General features: G+C 39.7%; 2 protein-coding genes across 2 annotated transcripts; both read right to left on the reverse strand.

Moving 5' to 3' along the window:
* Positions 1-10,342: 10,342 nt before the first annotated feature.
* Positions 10,343-11,506, reverse strand: LOC107822736 (RING-H2 finger protein ATL40). The gene has a single exon (XM_016649303.2). The coding sequence runs from the start codon at positions 11,415-11,417 to the stop codon at positions 10,689-10,691; it is 729 nt and encodes a 242-aa protein (XP_016504789.1). The 5' UTR covers positions 11,418-11,506; the 3' UTR covers positions 10,343-10,688.
* A 3,724-nt stretch (positions 11,507-15,230) lies between these two features.
* On the reverse strand, positions 15,231-15,823 carry LOC142164771 (uncharacterized). The gene is made up of 2 exons (XM_075223322.1): positions 15,527-15,823; positions 15,231-15,464 (listed from the first exon to the last, which is right to left on the reverse strand). The coding sequence occupies exons 1-2, from the start codon at positions 15,821-15,823 to the stop codon at positions 15,231-15,233; spliced, it is 531 nt and encodes a 176-aa protein (XP_075079423.1).
* Positions 15,824-18,621: the final 2,798 nt, after the last annotated feature.

An 18,621-nucleotide genomic window follows, 5' to 3' on the forward strand; every position in this document is an offset into this window, starting at 1 on the left:
TGTCACTAAAATAAAATAGTAACACAAAGTTATAAATCATAATCAAATCAAATTTTTATTGTCTTACTTAATGCGTTACATTTGAAGTATCATGTCCACTTTGATCGAATTCTTTTATCTGAAAGGGAGAGAATCAAGACAATCCATAATACCCTTGTTTGATTTTTTTCTCCTTTGGATTAGCTGGATGCTTAGGTTTGCATTAAGAATTTTAGAAGAGAATCAGCTCATTTGGCCCAATGCGGCCCAAAACTGTTAAGAGGACACAATCCAATCACTTATCATTACTTTTGTATATTTAATGGTATTTCTGCATAATTTTTTATTTTTAGTCTCTAAAGATGTGACTTCATTTTCACACAGTTAATGAAAATAAAATTTCTCAATGACCTCTAATATTTTTTTCCTCTTTAGAAGTTTTATCTCGTTTCTCATCAAAATTGATCGAAGTTTTATAATCCAACATGGTATCAGAGCGATCTAATCAATAGATCTCAACGAGATTATGGGATGTTATGGGACTGATTTGTGTGATTTGGACGGGTCACGGGGGCCTCGGGTGTGTCTCGGGGTGGTTTCGGATCATTTTGGGCTGTGTTCTTGCCGTAGATTTCTGTTTCTGGTTTCCTTCTTCGCGGACGCAAAGGGAGGTCCACATTCACGAAGAGGAAGGTGGGAGCCTACTGTATTTGGCCTTCGCGAACGTGAAATGGAGGTCACGAATGTGAAGAGGTGGGCTGAGATGAATACGCTAACACGAATGGGCGATCTCGAACGCGTAGAAGGAAAGAGGGGAGCTGGGCCTGAGGTCGTTGGCCTACGCGAACGCGAGGCCTGGAACGCGAACGCGTAAAGTCTGGGTGGCTGGCCTTCGCGAATGCGATCACCGGGCCGCGAACGCGAAGAGGAGATTTTGGGGCTGAAGCAGGTTGTGCTTCGCGAACATATGTGCATTTCCGCATTTGCAAAAGAAGGCAGTGAGTTGTTTTAAGACGGGATTTGACCCATTTTCTTTTATTTTCTCTTGCCTTGAGCGATTTTTGGAGGGTTTCAAGAGGGTATTTTATCATCAATGGAAAGGTAAGTTATCCCCACTTATTGTGAGTTAAATACATTGATTATATATAGATTTTAACATGAAAGTTAGTAAAAATGTGGGTTTTGGGTAGAAGACCTAGAATTTGTATTTTTGGATTCTTAGCACGAATTTGGGCATGAAATTGAGAGTAAATTATATATTGGAGTTCGTGAGGTTATGGACAAGGTTTATCTTCGAAATTTTTTGAAATCCGGGCACGCGGGCCTGAGGGCAATTTTGTCAACTTTTCGATCGGAGTTAGGAATTATTATAAATTGAATTATAATGAGTAATTGAGCATATGTTAATGGGTTTGCATAATTATTTGATAGTTTTGAAGCTTTGGGCATAAGTTTGAGTCGTCAGAAGGGCTTGTAAGTCGGTTATGGAACTTCAGAGCAAGATAAGTTTTCTTTCTAACCTTGTAAGAGGGAATTAACCCCATAGGTGAACTAAATTATTATGTGCTTCTATTTGTGGGGGATACATACACACGAGGTGAGGAGAGTCCGTGCATAGCTACTAGCTATGCCTATGTCCGGATAGTTTTAGGCTTACATCATGTCTTGTTGATCTTGTTGTTAATTTATGTTATTGTTTGTCCTGAGAAGAAACAAGATTAGGGTTGCATACCAATTGAGTTGAAAGGAATTTAAATTGAGGAATTTAATATTGTAAGAGTTCCCATTAAACTTTGTCTTTTCAAAGGAATTGAGAAATATTTTAATAACTTAAGAAATCTATGAGCAACCGCTCGCATGTATGTTTCGCGAGCAGGGCAATTTTTTAAATTTAGATTTGACCGCGTCGTATGTATGATTCGCGAGCGGGGATCGCATCGCAGGTATGATTCGCGAGCGGGGGGAATAGATGCATCTATCATTCACGTCATTCGACCCTCGACAGTGCACAATTTACTTTTACGTTGTATCAGACCATACGCCTCCGCATTGCCTATATATATATATATATCATTCTTATGGAATTCGTGCATAACATCTGGCTATAAGCCACTGTATCTGAGGATTTATCCATGATTTGAATTATGACAACCTCTTGATGACATCCACAATATCTTTATATGCCCCGGTTACGGAGGGAACTTGCTAATTGAGAGCTTGATTAAAATTGTAAAGAAGGGAATTGTGTCACGTATTTTATACATATTTATTTCATATTTACTCTCTTTTGTTTTTATTCACTTCTTTACTATATCTGATATTATTGGACCACTTAAGTGCAGAAGTCGACCTCTTATCACTACTTCTTCGATGTTAGATTGGATACTTGCTGGGTACGCGTTATTTTCGTACTCATACTATACTTGCTGTGCATTTTTGTTGTACAGACACATGTATGTCTAGTGGCCTCGTTGGGCGCAACAGCATGGTTGATACGGAGACTTAGGTGACCTCCATCTCTCCAGATGACCCTCAACCATCAGAGTCTCCTTCAGAGTATTGTATTTTCCTTCCTGTCTAATTTGTATTCCGGACAGTTGTGGTATTACATTTTATTTCCTAAAGATTACTCATGCACTTGTGACACTGGGTTCTGGGAGGACTATGTGAGTATTCAGTATGTAAATTTGCTGAAGACATCATTATTTACTCAGTGAAGTTCATTATTTACTGTTTAAAGTAAGAAAAAGAAATGATTTTTCACGACCCGGATTACCCACCGTCGGGATCATGATGGCGGCTACTCTTGAAAGTTAGACAAGCCGACAGATACAATTTTACCATATTAATTATTAACCAGAACATGAATAAATAATAGCTAAAGCCTAATAGAGATAAAGCGCGGAAATTTTATAACTTCAACAACTCTATTACATGACTACCCCAATGATCTGGTGTTACAATTTCACGAACATCTAAGAATTTCTACAAACACTAGTTTAGAAGAAATACAACTGTTCTCAAAATGAAGAGAGACAGGAAATCTAAAACAGAAGGAAGGGGACTCCGGGGCCTGCGAATGCCGGCAGATCTACCTCGGGTTTCCTGTGGACTGAAGGCAGCAACCCAAGATCTACTCACGAGGTCCGTCATCAAAATTTGCACAAAAATTGCAAAGTGCAGTATCAGTATAACCGACCCCATGTACTGGTAAGGGTCGAGCCTAACCTCGGCGAAGTAGTGATGAGGCTAGGACACGACAACAATATAAACTTGTACAGTTAAATCATATATGAAGAACAATAATAACAGAGATTTAATAGATAAAGACGTGAAAGGGACACATGCTGAGGGGAATATCAGATTATAACAGTAATAAAGTAAAAAAGCAAGGTAAATATCAAACTTTGAACCAACAGAAATGAGAACACAGTAATACGTGCACGACATCACCCTTCGTGCTTTTACTCTCGTCCTCACCATAAAAATCAATAGAAAATGGCACGGCATCACCCTTTATGCTTTTACTCTCTCACAATCATGGCACAACATCACCCATCGTGCATTAACACTCACAGAATATGGAACGACATCACCCTTCGTGCATTAACACTCACAGAACATGGCACGGCATCACCCTTCGTGCATTAATACTCACTCACAATATCGTGCATGGCATCACCCTTCGTGCTTTACACTCTTCCTCACCCAAACAATAGAAATAATAACATCCTGATAAGGGAATCTGCTATAACCAATCTCGTTTCAACAGTTAAATTCACAATATAAGTCTCAACTTGAGTCAGTACTCAACAATGATCCAATACCAAGAAAATATCATAAGACTTGTTCAACACGGATAATCATCAATTTAAGCATGAACAGTACGTAATAAGAGACACAACAATCACAGTAAAAGACTCACTTGCATGCTTGACACCAACGTATAGATACTCGTCACCACACCTATACGTCGTACTCAATACTAAGACATAGCAAATAAGACAACAACACCTATTCCCTCAAGCTAAAGTTAGACCAAACACTTACCTCGATTCCACGACCAAAATTAAGCCTCAATTACCACTTCACCTCTCGGTTCCACTTTCAATTCGCTTGTATCTAGTCATAATTAACTTAATAACATCAATAAATGCTAAAAAAACTCAATTCCCATGCTTAATTATAGATTTCCCAACATTTTCCCCAAAACGTCAAAAACCGAATCCGGGCCCGCTTGGTCAAAACTTGAAGTTCGGACCAAAACCCGATTACTCATTCACCCACGAGCCCAAATATGCAATTGGTTTTGGAATCCGACCTCAACTTGAGGTCCAGATCCCCAAATTTCGAAATTCCAAAATTTCACCCAAAAACACCCAATTTCCCATGAAAATCCCTAGATTTTATGATGAAATATTGTAAAAAGATGGAATAGATTGAAAGAAATGAGTTAAAAATTGTTTACCTATGATTTGGGGAAGAGCTCTTCTTTGGAAAATGGCCTATGGAAGCTTAGGGTTTGAAAATTTGAGAAATGAGTTCAAAATCCCGCCTAAGTCCCAACTTAAAAGCTGCAGATGTCACGATTGCGACTGGAGCTTCACAAATATGAAGCTCGCAATTGCGAAAGGGCTATTGCAATTACGAAGCCTTCACAATCTGTGCTGCCTTTGCAAATGCGAGGAAAGTGTCGCATTTGCGATCACAGACCTCGCAATTGCGATCAGTTCCCTTCCTAGACTCTCTTCGCATGTGCGAAGTATGCTGGCCCAGCTTTTGATCACATTTGCGATGAAAGGCTCGCAATTGCCAAGCCTATGAAGCTCGCAATTACGAAGCCTGATCTCGCAGTTGCGAGATCAGAGGCCTGCAATAGCTGAAGCATACCGACAATATTTTCCTAAGTCTAAAACACTCCTTGGCCTATCCAAAACTCACCCGAGCCCTCGGGTCTCCGAACCAAACATGCACACAAGTCTAAAAACATCATGAGGACTTGCTCATGCGATCAAATTGCCAAATTAACATCTTTAACAACGAATTTAGCAGCAAAACTCATGAAATTATCAAGATAGTTCAAAATTTCTATTTTCTCAACCAAGGGTTCGAATTATGTTAAATCTTTTCCGTTTTTCACAAAATTTCACAGATACGATTTAAATACTATATCAAACATGTATCGAGCTCCGGAACCAAAATACGGGCCCGATACCAACGAGATTACACACTAATCCATTTCTAAAAATTCTTATATTTTCCAGCAAATAATTTTTTTCAAAAATTCATTTCTCGGGATAGGGACCTCGGAATTCGATTCCAGGCATACGCCCAAGTCCCATATTTTACTACAGACCCTACGAGACCATCAAATCACGGGTCCGAGTCTGTTTACCAAAAACTTTGACCGAAGTCAACTTTAATCAATTTTAAAGGCAAAATTCTATATTTTTCTTAAATTTAACATAAAGGCTTTTGAGAAACACGCTGGACTACGCACGAAGATCTAGAAGAAAGAAAAATGAGGCCTTGAAGGCCTCGAAACCCCAAATTTGGTTCTAAAACACGAGATGACCTTTTGGGTCATCATATTCTTTACCTCTAAAACAACCGTTCATCCTCGAACGGACATAGAAAAGTACCCGAGTCAGTAAAAAGGTGGGGATATCATCTCCGCATATCGGACTCTGACTTCCAGGTAGCTGTCTCAACTGAACACAAACCAAAGGATAACTCTTCGATCTCAACTGTCAAACCTGCCGGTCTAGAATAGCTACCGGCTCCTCCTCGTAGGTCAAATCCTTGTCCAACTGGACAGTGCTGAAGTCTAACACGTGGGATGGATCGCTATGATACTTTCGAAGCATGGACACATGAAACACTGGATGCACTGCTAATAAACCTGGTGGCAACACAAGCTCGTAAGCCACATCCCCCATTCTCCGAAGAATCTCAAAAGGCCCAATTAACCTAGGTCTTAACTTGCCCTTCTTCCCGAATCTCATCACGCCCTTCATGGGCGACACCCGAAGCAACACTCGTTTTCCGACCATGAATGCCACATCACAAACCTTACGGTCGGCATGACTCTTTTGCCTGGACTAAGCTATACGAAGTCTATCCTGAATAATCTTAACCTTATCCAAGGTGTCCTGCACTAAATCTGTACCCAACATCTGAGCCTCTCCGGCTCAAACCATCCAACTGGCAACCGACACCGTCTACCATATAATACCTCATAGGGAGCCATCTGGATGCTCGAATGATAACTGTAGTTGTAGGCAAACTTGCTAATGGCAAGAACTAATCCTAAGAACCTCCAAAGTCAAGAACACATGCGTGGAGCATATCCTCCAAAATCTGAATAGTATGCTCGGACTGTCCATCTGTCTGAGGATGAAATATTGTGCTCAACTCAATCTGTGTACCTAACTCACGCTGAACTGCCCTCCAGAAATACAAGGTTTACTGCGTACCTTGATCAGATATGATAGATGTGGGCACACCATGAAGACGAACAATCTCTCGGATGTAGATCTCAGATAATTGCTCTAAAGAATAGGAAACTACCACAGGAATGAAATACACTGACTTGGTCATCCTATCCACAGGTTACTGCATCGAACATCCTCTGAGTCCGTGGGAGTCCAACAATGAAATCCATAGTGATACACTCTCACTTCCACTCAGGAATCACAATCTTCTAAAGCAAACCACCAGGTCTCTAATGCTCATACTTTACCTACTGACAATTCAAACACCGAGCTACATATGCAACAATATCCTTCTTCATCCTCCTCTACCAATAATGCTGTGGCAAGTCCTGATACATCTTAGCGGTGCCCAGATGAATAGAGTACCGGGAACTATGGGCCTCCTCTAGAATCAACTCACGAAGTCCATCCAAATTAAGCACACAAATACGACCTTGCATCCTCAAAACTCCATCATCTCCCACTGTAACCTGCTTGGCACCTCTTTGCCGCACTGTGTCTCTAAGGACAAGCAAATGAGGATCATCATACTGCCGATCTCTGATACGCTCAATAATGAAGAATGAGTGACTATGCAAGCTAAAACACAACTAGGCTTAGAAACATCCAACCTCACGAACTGATTGGCTAAAGCCTAAACATCCAAAGCAAGCAGTCTCTCACCGACTGGAATATATGCAAGGTTGCCCATACTGGCTAACTTCTTATTCAAAGCATCGACCACTACATTTCCCTTCCCAGGATGATAAAATATGGTGATATCGTAGTCTTTCAATTGCTACAAAATTTGAGGTCAATCGGACGTGATTTGATAGGTTTCGTCATCGAAAGTAGAAGTTTGAAATTTTAAAGTTCATTAAGCTTGAATCGGAGCGCGATTCATGGTTTTAGCATTGTTTGATGTGATTTGAGTCCTCGAGCAGGTCCGTATGATGTTATGGGACTGGTCTGTATGATTTGGACGGGATCCCGGAGGCCTCAGGTGTGTTTCGTGGTGGTTTCAAATCATTTCAGGCTGTGTTCTTGCTGTAGATTTCTGTCTCTGGTTTCCTACTTCTCGGACGCGAAGGGATTTCCGCGTTCGCAAAGAGAAAGGTGCGAGGCTACTGGATTTGGCCTTCACAAATGTGAAGTGGAGGTCGCGAACGCGAAGGGGTGGGTTGAGATGACTACACGAACGAGAATGGGCGATCACGAACGCGTAGAAGGAAAGAGGGGAGCTGGGTCTGAGGTCGTTGGCCTACGCGAATGCGAGGCCTGGAACGCGAACGCGTAGAGTCTGGGTAGCTGGCCTTCACGAATGCGATCACCGGGACGCGAATGAGAAGAAGAGATTTTGGGACCGAAGCGGGTTGTGCTTCGCGAACACGTGGGCATTTCCGCGTTCGCGAAGAAGGGCAGTGTTGGGCAATGAGTTGTTTTAAGACGAGATTTGGCCCATTTTCTTTCATTTTCTCTTGGCTTGGGCGATTCTTGGAGGGTTTCAAGAGAGGGTTTTCATCATCAATGTCAAGGAAAGTTATCCCCACTTATTATGAGTTAAATACAATGATTATGTATAGATTTTAACATGGAAATTAGTAGAAATTGTGGGTTTTGGGTAGAAGACCTAAAATTTATATTTTTGGATTCTTACCACGAATTTGGGCATGAAATTGAGAGTAAATTATATATTGGAGTTCGTGAGGTTATGGGTAAGGTTTATCTTTGAAAAATTTTGAAATCCGGGCACGCGAGCCGGAGAGCAATTTTGTCAACTTTTCGATCGGAGTTAGGAATTGTTATAAATTGAATTATAATGAGTAATTGAGCATATGTTAATCGGTTTGCATAATTATTTGATAGTTTTGGAGCATTGGGCATCGGTTTGAGTCGTCGGAAGGGCTTTGAAGCCGGTTATGGAACTTCAGAGAAATGTAAGTCTCCTTTCTAACCTCGTAAGAGAGAATTAACCCCATTGGTGAATTAAATTATTATGTGATTCTGTTTGATATACGCACAAGGTGACGAGAGTCCGTGCGTAGCTACTAGCTACGCCTATGTCCGGATAGTTTTAGGCTTACATCATGCCTTGTTGATCTTGTTGTTAATTTATGTTATTGTTTGTCCAAAGAAGAAACAAGATTAGGGTTGCATACTAATTGTGCTGAAAGGAATTTGAATTGAGAAATTTAAGATTTAAGAGTTCCCATTAAACTTCGTCTTTTCAAAGGAATTGAGAAATATTTTAATAACTTAAGAAATCTATGAGCAACCGCGTCACGTGTATGTTTCGTGAGCGGGGTAATTTCCTTAAAAGTTTCAAGTTGAATTTCTAATATTTTGAAAAGAATCAAGAAAGAGATATGATTTAAATGTTAAAGTTATATTTGACCGCATCGCAGGTATGATTCGCGAGTGGGGTAATTTCTTAAATTTATATTTGACCGCATCGCATGTATGATTCGCGAGCGAGGACCGCGTCGCAGGTATGATTCACGAGCGAGGGAATAGATGCATCTATCTTTTGCGCAGTTCGACCCTCGGTAGTGCACAATTTACTTTTATGTTGATATATATATATATATATATCATTCTTATGGAATTAGTGCGTAACATTTGGCTATAGGCTAGTGTATCTGAGGATTTATCCCTGATTTGAATTATGACAACCTCTTGATGACATCCACGATATCTTTATATATATAATCCCCGATTACGGAGGGAACTTGCTAATTGAGAGCTAACATTTGCTAATTGCTAATTTAGCATTCTTTTGGAATTCGTGCGTAATATTTGGCTATATGCTAGTGTATATGAGGATTTATCCCTAATTTGAATTATGACAATCTCTTGATAACATCCACGATATATATATGCCCCGGTTACGGAGGGAACTTCCTAATTGAGAGCTTGATTAAAATTGTAAAGAAGAGAATTGTACCACGTATTTTATATATGTTTATTTCATATATTTACTCTGTTTCGTATTTATTCACTTCTTTACTGTATCTGATATTATTGGACCACTAGTAAGTGTCGAAGTCGACCTCTCATCACTACTTCTTCAAGGTTAGACTGGATATACTTACTGGGTACGCGCTGATTTCGTACTCATACTACATTTGCTGTGCGTTTTTGTTACACATGCATATGTATGTCTAGTGACCTCGTTGGGCGCAACATCATGGTTGATACAGAGACTTAGGTGAGCTGCATCTCTCGAGACAACCCGCAGCCAGCAAGAGTCTCCTTCAGAGTATTGTATTTTCTTTCCTGTCCAATTTGTATTCCGGACAGTTGTGGTATTATATTTTATTTCCTAGAAATTGCTCATGCACTTGTGACACCAGGTTCTGGGAGGACTATGAGAGTATTCAATATGTAAATTTGTTGAAGACATCATTATTTACTCTGGGGAGTTCATTATTTACTGTTTAAAGTAAGGAAAAGAAATGATTTAAAAAATACTAAAATGAGAATTTAATTAACTTCTTGGTGTTGGCTTGCGTGACAGTGGTGTTTGGCACCATCACGACCCTTAATGAATTTTGGATCGTGACATATATAGTGATTTTTTAAAATTATATACTCATTAGCACGACTACATGTGGGTGACCAAGACATTAGAAGCTAAAAAGTTATAATTTTGCATCCACTTTATTAAACTAGCTTATCTTAATCCGACTTTGGAAATCAAAGCGCGGCCCTCTTTCGAACTAATTTGCACTTGTGCCTCTCGTGTAAAATTTAATTTGTTGTACTTCAATTGTGTGACAAACTAAAGCATGCGCTATTTAATTGGCTTTAGCTTTACCTAGTTCTAGGGTTCTCCACATCCATTAAGAAGTCAGGATTTTCATTACAGAGAATCAAAATATAAATAAGTAAGCATGCAAAAAAATTAAGGGTAATCACTTAGTATATATGCATAAAAACAAAATATTTAACCTATGTAGTATAATTTTCCAACGAAAGAGTGTCAATTGACTCCCCTTGCCAATGAGTGACTCCGCCACTGGTCCTTGGATATAAACATAAAAATAGCTTTGAATATAAACCAAAAAAACAATAATTGTAATCATACCTAATGCATAATATTATTGTCTCCCGCAATAATAATCGTTGGTTCGGCAGTATCCAATGCTTCAAGGTCGAACTATGTACATTAAACTCATTTTCTCAACTCAAACATTATAATATCTAAGTTTTTTCTCAACTCAGGACCAACACCGTTTAAATCCTGCATCCGCCATTATTGCTCTCAGGATCTTCAACTTGAAGTCGTCGAGATGATCTCTCCCTGCTAAGAATCCTTCTAAACGAGCTCAATCTCGAGCTTGATCCACAACCACCAATAGTAGTTTTACCTGATGATGAAGTCTCTCCAACATTCACAACTATAGACAAATTTCCACCGTCCAAAGGCGGCGCTGACGGCGGAATACGACTAACAACACCCTCCCTAGGCTCAGGCAATATCTGAGGTTTTGCCTCAGCTCGACATATAGGACACGTAGAATGACAATTAAACCATTTGTCAATACACTCCACATGAAAAATGTGTTTGCAATTAGGCAAATTTCTAACAATTTCACCATTTTCAAGAATACTCAAACAAACTGCACACTCAATTGGATTAGTAATTGCCTCATCCATGTCATGGTCATCACTTTGCTTGTAAACAAATATTGGAAGTGAAGCTATAATAGATGGATCAAGTCCATTTTTTGGTGGCTCAACTTGTGACACAGTACTTGCAACCAAGCTCCACGCAGGGCTAAACGTAGCTCGGCGTCTAGCTTGACGTCGTCTAATGACACATCTAATGTACATATGGAGAATAGTAACGAGGAAAACAACTATGGATAGTGAAATTATGGCACTTAGCATAATTTTGCTGTTGATATCATATTTGTTTTTGTGGTGATGAGTAAATGGATTATCATCTTCATCAAAGCCCATATTGAGGCTATGGAGTTTTGAGCAGACTACAGATTCATTCGCGATTTTTTTGAAGAAGGTGTTGGTTTTTTATGTTCTAGATTAGGTTTATTAATATAAGTACAAGTTTTTCTATTTGTTTGGTAGTGTTAATATGTGTACGTATTGACTAATGAAAAGCGTGTTTTCAGGGAAAATGAAAGGAAAGAAACAACGTAACTGTATAAGCACACATTTTCAATTTCAACCATTGACTTGTTGAATATATATTTTATACTCCTATTAAACTTACTAAATTTTTCTCAGCAACAGTTAGAAGAGAAGTTTCCACATATTTTCCTTTGGCAATATGTCAATCAGAAATACTAATCTTGTCCTCCCCCCCCCCCCTCTTTTTTAGTATAATATTAAAATGAATTTAAATGGATAAATATGGCTAATGAGAATTCATATAATATAATATTAAATAAAAGACCTTTCAGGGTGGCCAAGTTGGTTGAGCAGGTGACTCCCAATGGGGGGTGTAGGGTTCAAAATCCACTTGCATACCTCTCTGGTCGAGCCCGTTGCATGGAGCTTGCCTAAAACGGTTTACTTTCTTGTGTGGTTTGTGGGCTATTATACAAAAGCAGGATTTACCATGTGCACACGCTAAGAACAGCGATTACGGATTCTCTTGTTAACAAAAAAGTATTAAATAAAAATATCATGATAGTCACAATCACGGGCGGAGCTAGAGTGCCCCTACTGGGTTCAGCCGAACCCAGTAACTTTGGTTCGAATTCTGTATTTGTCTTAAAATTTTTATTGAATATATCTAAATTATTATTTAGAACCCAGTAGCTTAAAACGCTTAGAATTTCGAACCCATAGATATGAAATCTTGACTCCGCCTCTTATCACAATTATGGTAGGAATTTTGAATTTTGCATGTATATATATCAAATAAAAGGTGGTTTTGTACATTATAAAGTCCCCGGGTACCTTTTTCAAGTGTAAAGAACTTTAAGCTCTTGATATAACAACAATCACAATAATAATAAATAAAATAATAAAATAGTACGATGCAATGTATATATATATATATATATATATATATATCGATGCGGCATGCAGCCTTATATGTTACAGAAAATTTTATGGGTCATCATATTTGGAGTAAAGACTATAATATGTTTCAAACTCAGAGACTTTGCAACCTATATATGTAAATGACGTGAAGACTGAAACTTGCTTTCCTGGTCAAGTTGAGAACATTTCCAACTTCCTACGCCATTGTGGTTGGTCCCGTAAAAAAAGGACAGTTCGGTGGACAAAATATGAGTTCAAATTCAAAATATTATTTTTTCGAACTTAAAGAACAAAAATAGGCGAAAAAATAACCGGTGACCATTTTATGTAACGCACATGAATTTCATGCGCTATACCTTAACGACACATTTGTCCGTTAAGATATAGCGAATGGAATACGTGCGCTATACCCGATTTTATGTCGGTCAAAGTACAGTTGTAGCACATATATTAGATGCGTTATACTGCGTTATACCGAAAATTGAAAAGACAGATAGGTATAGCGCATACCTTTATTAAAAACGGACAGTCTTATGCTTCTTCGAGACAACAACAACAACAATAAGAATATTTTCAGTATTATCTCACACTGTGTGGTCTTGGAAGAGTAGTATGTATGTAGAACTTACCCCACCTTGTGAGGATAGAGAGGCTGTTTCCAATAGACCCTCGGCTTAGGAAAGTATAAGCACCACATTAAGGAAAATATAGACAAGAAGGAACAGTACCAAAGAGCCATATAAAAGCAGAATAAAAATAACAAGACAGTAATATGATCAACAATGAAAGAAAATAATGGTTAGTTATAAAAACCTACTACCAACAGAAAGCAAGTCTACGTGTCAATACTATTGTAATGAACACTCTAGACTACCTACTCTACTACCCTAATCCTCGATCTCCATATCTTCCTATCAAGGGTCATGTCCTCGCTAAGCTGAAGCTGCGCCATGTCTTGCCTAATCACCTCTCCCCACCTCTTCTTTGACCTACCTCTACCTCTCTGTAGGCCCTCCACTGTCAACCTCTCACACCTCCTCACCAGGGCGTCTGTGCTCCTCCTCCTCACATGACTAAACCACCTAAGCCGCGCTTCCCGTATCTTGTCCTCAATAGGGGCCACACCCACCTTGTCGCGAATAACCTCATTTCTGACCCTATCTAACCTGGTGTGACCGCACATCTATCTTAACATCTGCATCTCTACTACCTTCATCTTCTAGACATGAGCGATCATGACTGGCCAACACTCAGCTCCATACAACATCGTTGGTCTGACCACCACTCTGTAGAACTTACCCTTAAGTTTCGGTGGCACCTTCTTGTCACATAAAACACCGGAAGCGACTCTCTATTTCATCCATCCCACCCCAATACAATGTGTGATATCTTCATCAATCTCCCCACCCTCCTAAACAATAGACCCAAGGTACTTAAAACTCCCCCTTCTAGGGATAACCTGCGAGACCAGCCTCATCTCTGCTTCCATTCCTTGAGTCTCGCCACTAAACTTACGCTCCAAGTATTCTGTCTTGGTCCTGCTCAATTTGAAACCTTTACATTCCAGGGTCTGCCTCCATACTTCTAATCGCTTGTTCACCCCGTCTCGCGTCTCGTCAATCAATACAATATCATCTGCAAATAACATGCACCACATCAACTCCCCTTGGATGTGGCACGTTAGTACGTCTATCATAACAGCAAACAAAAAAGGGCTGAGTGCCGACCCCTGACACAACCCCATCATAACCAAAAATGGTCTGAGTCCCTACCCACCGTCCTTACTCGGGTCTTTACTCCATCATACATTTCCTTAATCAACCTAATGTAGGCAACAGGTACACCTCTAGCCTCCAAACATCTCCACAAAACCTCCCTCGGGACTTTATCATACGCTTTTTCTAAGTCGATGAATACCATATGCAAGTCCTTCTTTCTCTTCCTATACTGCTCCATCAATCTCCTAACAAGGTGGATCGCTTCTGTAGTCGAACACTCCGGCGTAAATCCAAACTGTTTTTTGAAAATAGACACACTCCTCCTCACCCTTAGCTCTACCACTCTCTCCCAAACGTTCATAGTATGGCTAAGCAGCTTGATACCCCAATAGTTATTGCAATTTTGGATATCACCCTTGTTCTTGTATACAGGAACCATCGTGTTCCACCTCCACTCTTCGGGCATATTCTTCGTTCTAAAAATAACATTAAATAACCTAGTGAGCCACTCCAAGCTTGCCTTGCCCGCACTCTTACAAAACTCCATTGGAATTTCATCTGGCCCGGTCGCTTTACCCATGCTCATCTTATGTATAGCCCCCTCAACTTTATCAACTCTATTCCGCCTACAATACCCAAAGTCACAACGACTCCCGGAGAGTTTCAAGTCACCCAGTACAATGCTCATGTCCCCTTCCCCGTTCAAGAGACTGTGGAAATAGGTTTGCCATCTCCAATGGATAAGCCCCTCATCCAACAAAACTCTACCTTCTTCGTCCTTGATGCACTTTATTTGGTCCAAGTCACACGCCTTCCTTTACGCCTTGGCTAACCTGAACAACCTCTTATCCCCACCTCGGCCCTCGAGGTCCTCATCCAAACGACTAAAAGCTGCAGTCTTGGCCGCTGTAACTACTAGCATTGCCTCTTTCTTATCCAACTTATAATGCTCCTTATTCGCCATCTTCTCCTCCTCGTCTACACTTTCTACTAGCTTCAGATACACTGCTTTCTTGGTTTCGACTTTTCCTTGCATCTCTCTATTCTACCACCAGTCTCCCTTGTGACCACCAGAGTAACCCTTTGAGACCCCTAATACCTGTCTCGCAGTTTCCCTAATGCACTGTGCAGTCATGGTCAATGTAGCACTTGCTTCCCCACTACACCTCCAAGCCCCCATAGTCACCAGCTTGACCCCCAACTCTTGTGCTTTAGCTTCCGTCAAGGCTACCCACTTTATCCTATGTTGGTTATACATTGCCCTCTTCCTCCTCTTCCTCTGATCTCAAGGTCCATGACCAGGAGCCTATGAAGGGTCGAGAGATTATCACTCGATATGACCTTGCAATCCGTGCAAAGACCTCTATCGGACGTCTTGTAGAGTAAATAATCAATCTGAGTCTTGGCCACCGATCTTCGAAAGGTGACCAAGTGCTCCCTTTTCTTTGGGAAACTCGAGTTTGCTATCACCAAATCAAATGCTCTAGCAAAGTCCAGCAGAGGCGTTCCTCCTTCGTTTCTATCTCCAAAACCAAAGTCACCATGCACATCATTATACCTCTCATACGTTGCTCCAATGTGACCGTTGAAATCTCCTCCTATGAAAAGCTTCTCGATATGCGGGATACCACGCACCATATCATTCAATTCCTCCTAGAAACTCCTCTTGACTTCCTCATCCAAGGCTGTTTAGGGTGAGTACACACTGATTATGTTCAAAGTAAAATCTCCAACAACTAGCTTAATAGTCATCAGCCTATCATTCATCCTCCTAACCTCCACCACTAGTTCACGGAGGTCCTTATCGACAAAGATACATACCTCGTTCCTGCTCTCCACCCTTCTAGAATATTAGAGTTTGAAACTGCCCACATCCTGCCTTATCTCCTACCCACCTGGTCTCCTCTACACAAGTTATATTAAAAACGGCCAGTTTTCTTCTTCGGGACAGAAGACAAAAAACGGTTCCCCCCCATTTTTAAAGCTTAAAGCTCCATTGGAGCCCACCCGTCCCCCAAAAATTATGTCCCCTCATTATTTTAGCGAGCTAACACCTGATTCAAGGCGTTGTCGTGTAGTGGATCTCTTTTATTGTCCGTTTCTATGGTCAAATCTTTTTTCTTTCTCAATTCAAAAAACTCTAAAAAGAGGTATTCTGAATCACTTTTGTAATATAACTCATGTATATAATTGACTAATTAGTTATTTTTAATGTGTTGTATGCTTTTGTGATCGTTTTTTGAAATATTTAATTTTTTTATTTTTATTAGTTTATTTATGTGAAAAAAATTATGAAAATTGTATATTATTCTTTTGTTGAATAATTAGTGTTATATGTGACTTTAGTGTTGTACATATAATAATATGTGACTTTATTGTTGCTTAATGCCCTTTAGTGTTATGTTTTGCCTTTTATTATTATGCATTGCACTTTTAATCCTATTAAAACTGATAATAAATTTCAGTTTATGTAGTTGATGTTGTTTATGGCCATTTAGAGTAGTGTGACTTTAGTGCTCTTTAGGAATCTTTAGTCTAGAATAAAAACTATGTGCTCTCATTAACTAACCCGGTTAGAGTACTCAATTATGAATCAAATGTTAATAAATTATTAAATATTTATTAAATATATTATTAGATAACAATCAAATATTATATATGAATCATAGAATAATTAGTTGACATTACAAAAGAGACACTGCCAGATTTTTGTTTAAAATATAAAAGTTAACAAACAGATCGTTACAAATGAAATTAAATATTATTTAATTTAAGCTTTTAGTATCTTTTTATATGAATAATTATTAAATATATCATGATTAGTTTTGAAAATTAAATATTTAATTTTCTTATAACCCAAAAATATCTGAAAAAATGACAATCAAACAAAATCCTGCTGGATTTTAGTCAAAATATGTAAGAAACTAACATATAAAATATTAATACAGAAAATTTATCAACCTAAGTAATAATACAGAAAATTTATCGATTAAATATTGTTATAAAAAATATCGAAATATATTTAAAGATGTTAAACGATTAAAAAGAAAAATACTTTAATTAATATTATTTAATTTACAAACATCGTCATGGAGCTTACCCCTATGCATCCTGGACTTGCTGTTCGAGAGCTACTATTGCTCCAGGGTGGCCATATGTCTTCACACATCCGGGATGGACAGTTGTTTTCCCAGATCTTCCACCACAGACGTATAAATGATCTTTGGGATTCATTTGGGACCACCTACTTTATCCCCGTACAATTACATGCCTTGAGCGAACGGGGTTTTACTGAATTACAGAGAACAGCCGGTTGCATTTCGACTGGCCTCTGATCACAACTATGATAGAGGGGTGATGGCCGGAGACGCACACATGTCATCTACCTATCAGCAAAGCTACCATCACACTAGAGGATGTGGAGGTTATATTTTGGTTACCCGTTGATGGTATGGCTATCTGCTACTCGCAGGCTTTTAGGGACTATACGAGATAGGACTATCTACATATGTTGTTGAGGCTCACCAGTTTCTAGCCTGCAGAGCTGACTGCTTTGAGTGGTGCCAGTCGATTGCAGTTGTCGTTCTTTAGACAACATCTGGTGGCGCTACATCATCTGGAGCGGCTAGATGAGTTACCTACTTACAGCTAGGGGTGGGGCTGTTCTAGCCTACCTTTATAGGAAACTATGCCGGTCGTCTATGGGCACCGTGAGAGATGTCACCGATTTTATTTCGCTGCTGCAAATGATAACATTGCCAATTATTTTCATGATTATAAAAGAGATAGTACAAAATGACTTAAATTTTACGTCCACAATCAATATTAGGTTTGGGCCTGGGAGCGGTTCCTGCAGATGCAGCCACCTCTCCAACCGATAGCTCCAGATGCACCACCTCCACTATTTCTACTACTTGCTAGGAGGTGGGTAGATAGGCGAGGCTGCGCCCGCGAGGTCGAGTCCGACATCATCTCCCTTATTACAAGGACCTATTGGATTTACTTGAAGATGCTAAGGTACATATATGACTAAGTTTGTTTGATTATGCTTGACCTGCCTTACATTTACTCATGATTCTTGTGTTTAATAAATAGTTCGTATGGAAGCCATACAGCTACGAGCTCATCACTGGATTGCCAGATTATTGCTCCCGCGGTCGAGCTATGTGGATGTCTTCAGTCCCACTTATATGTCTTGATAGAGTCAAGCAACATGCCACCGATCGAGTCCTTCGACAGTTTGGTCGATGCCAGCTTATACCGATTCTGTGTAGTTGGCATTCCACACTTTACGAGCGAGATGATTGCTGCAAGGTCGGCCAGACATACTTGGCCTGGCTAGAGGACCAGATAGAGGATTGGGATCAGAGATATGGCCTCATTCCGCCATACCCTCCACATGAACGTTTAGACGGGGAACATGAGTACATGGGTTG

Source organism: Nicotiana tabacum, chromosome 1, assembly GCF_000715075.1.
Source record: "Nicotiana tabacum cultivar K326 chromosome 1, ASM71507v2, whole genome shotgun sequence".
NCBI lineage: Eukaryota > Viridiplantae > Streptophyta > Magnoliopsida > Solanales > Solanaceae > Nicotiana > Nicotiana tabacum.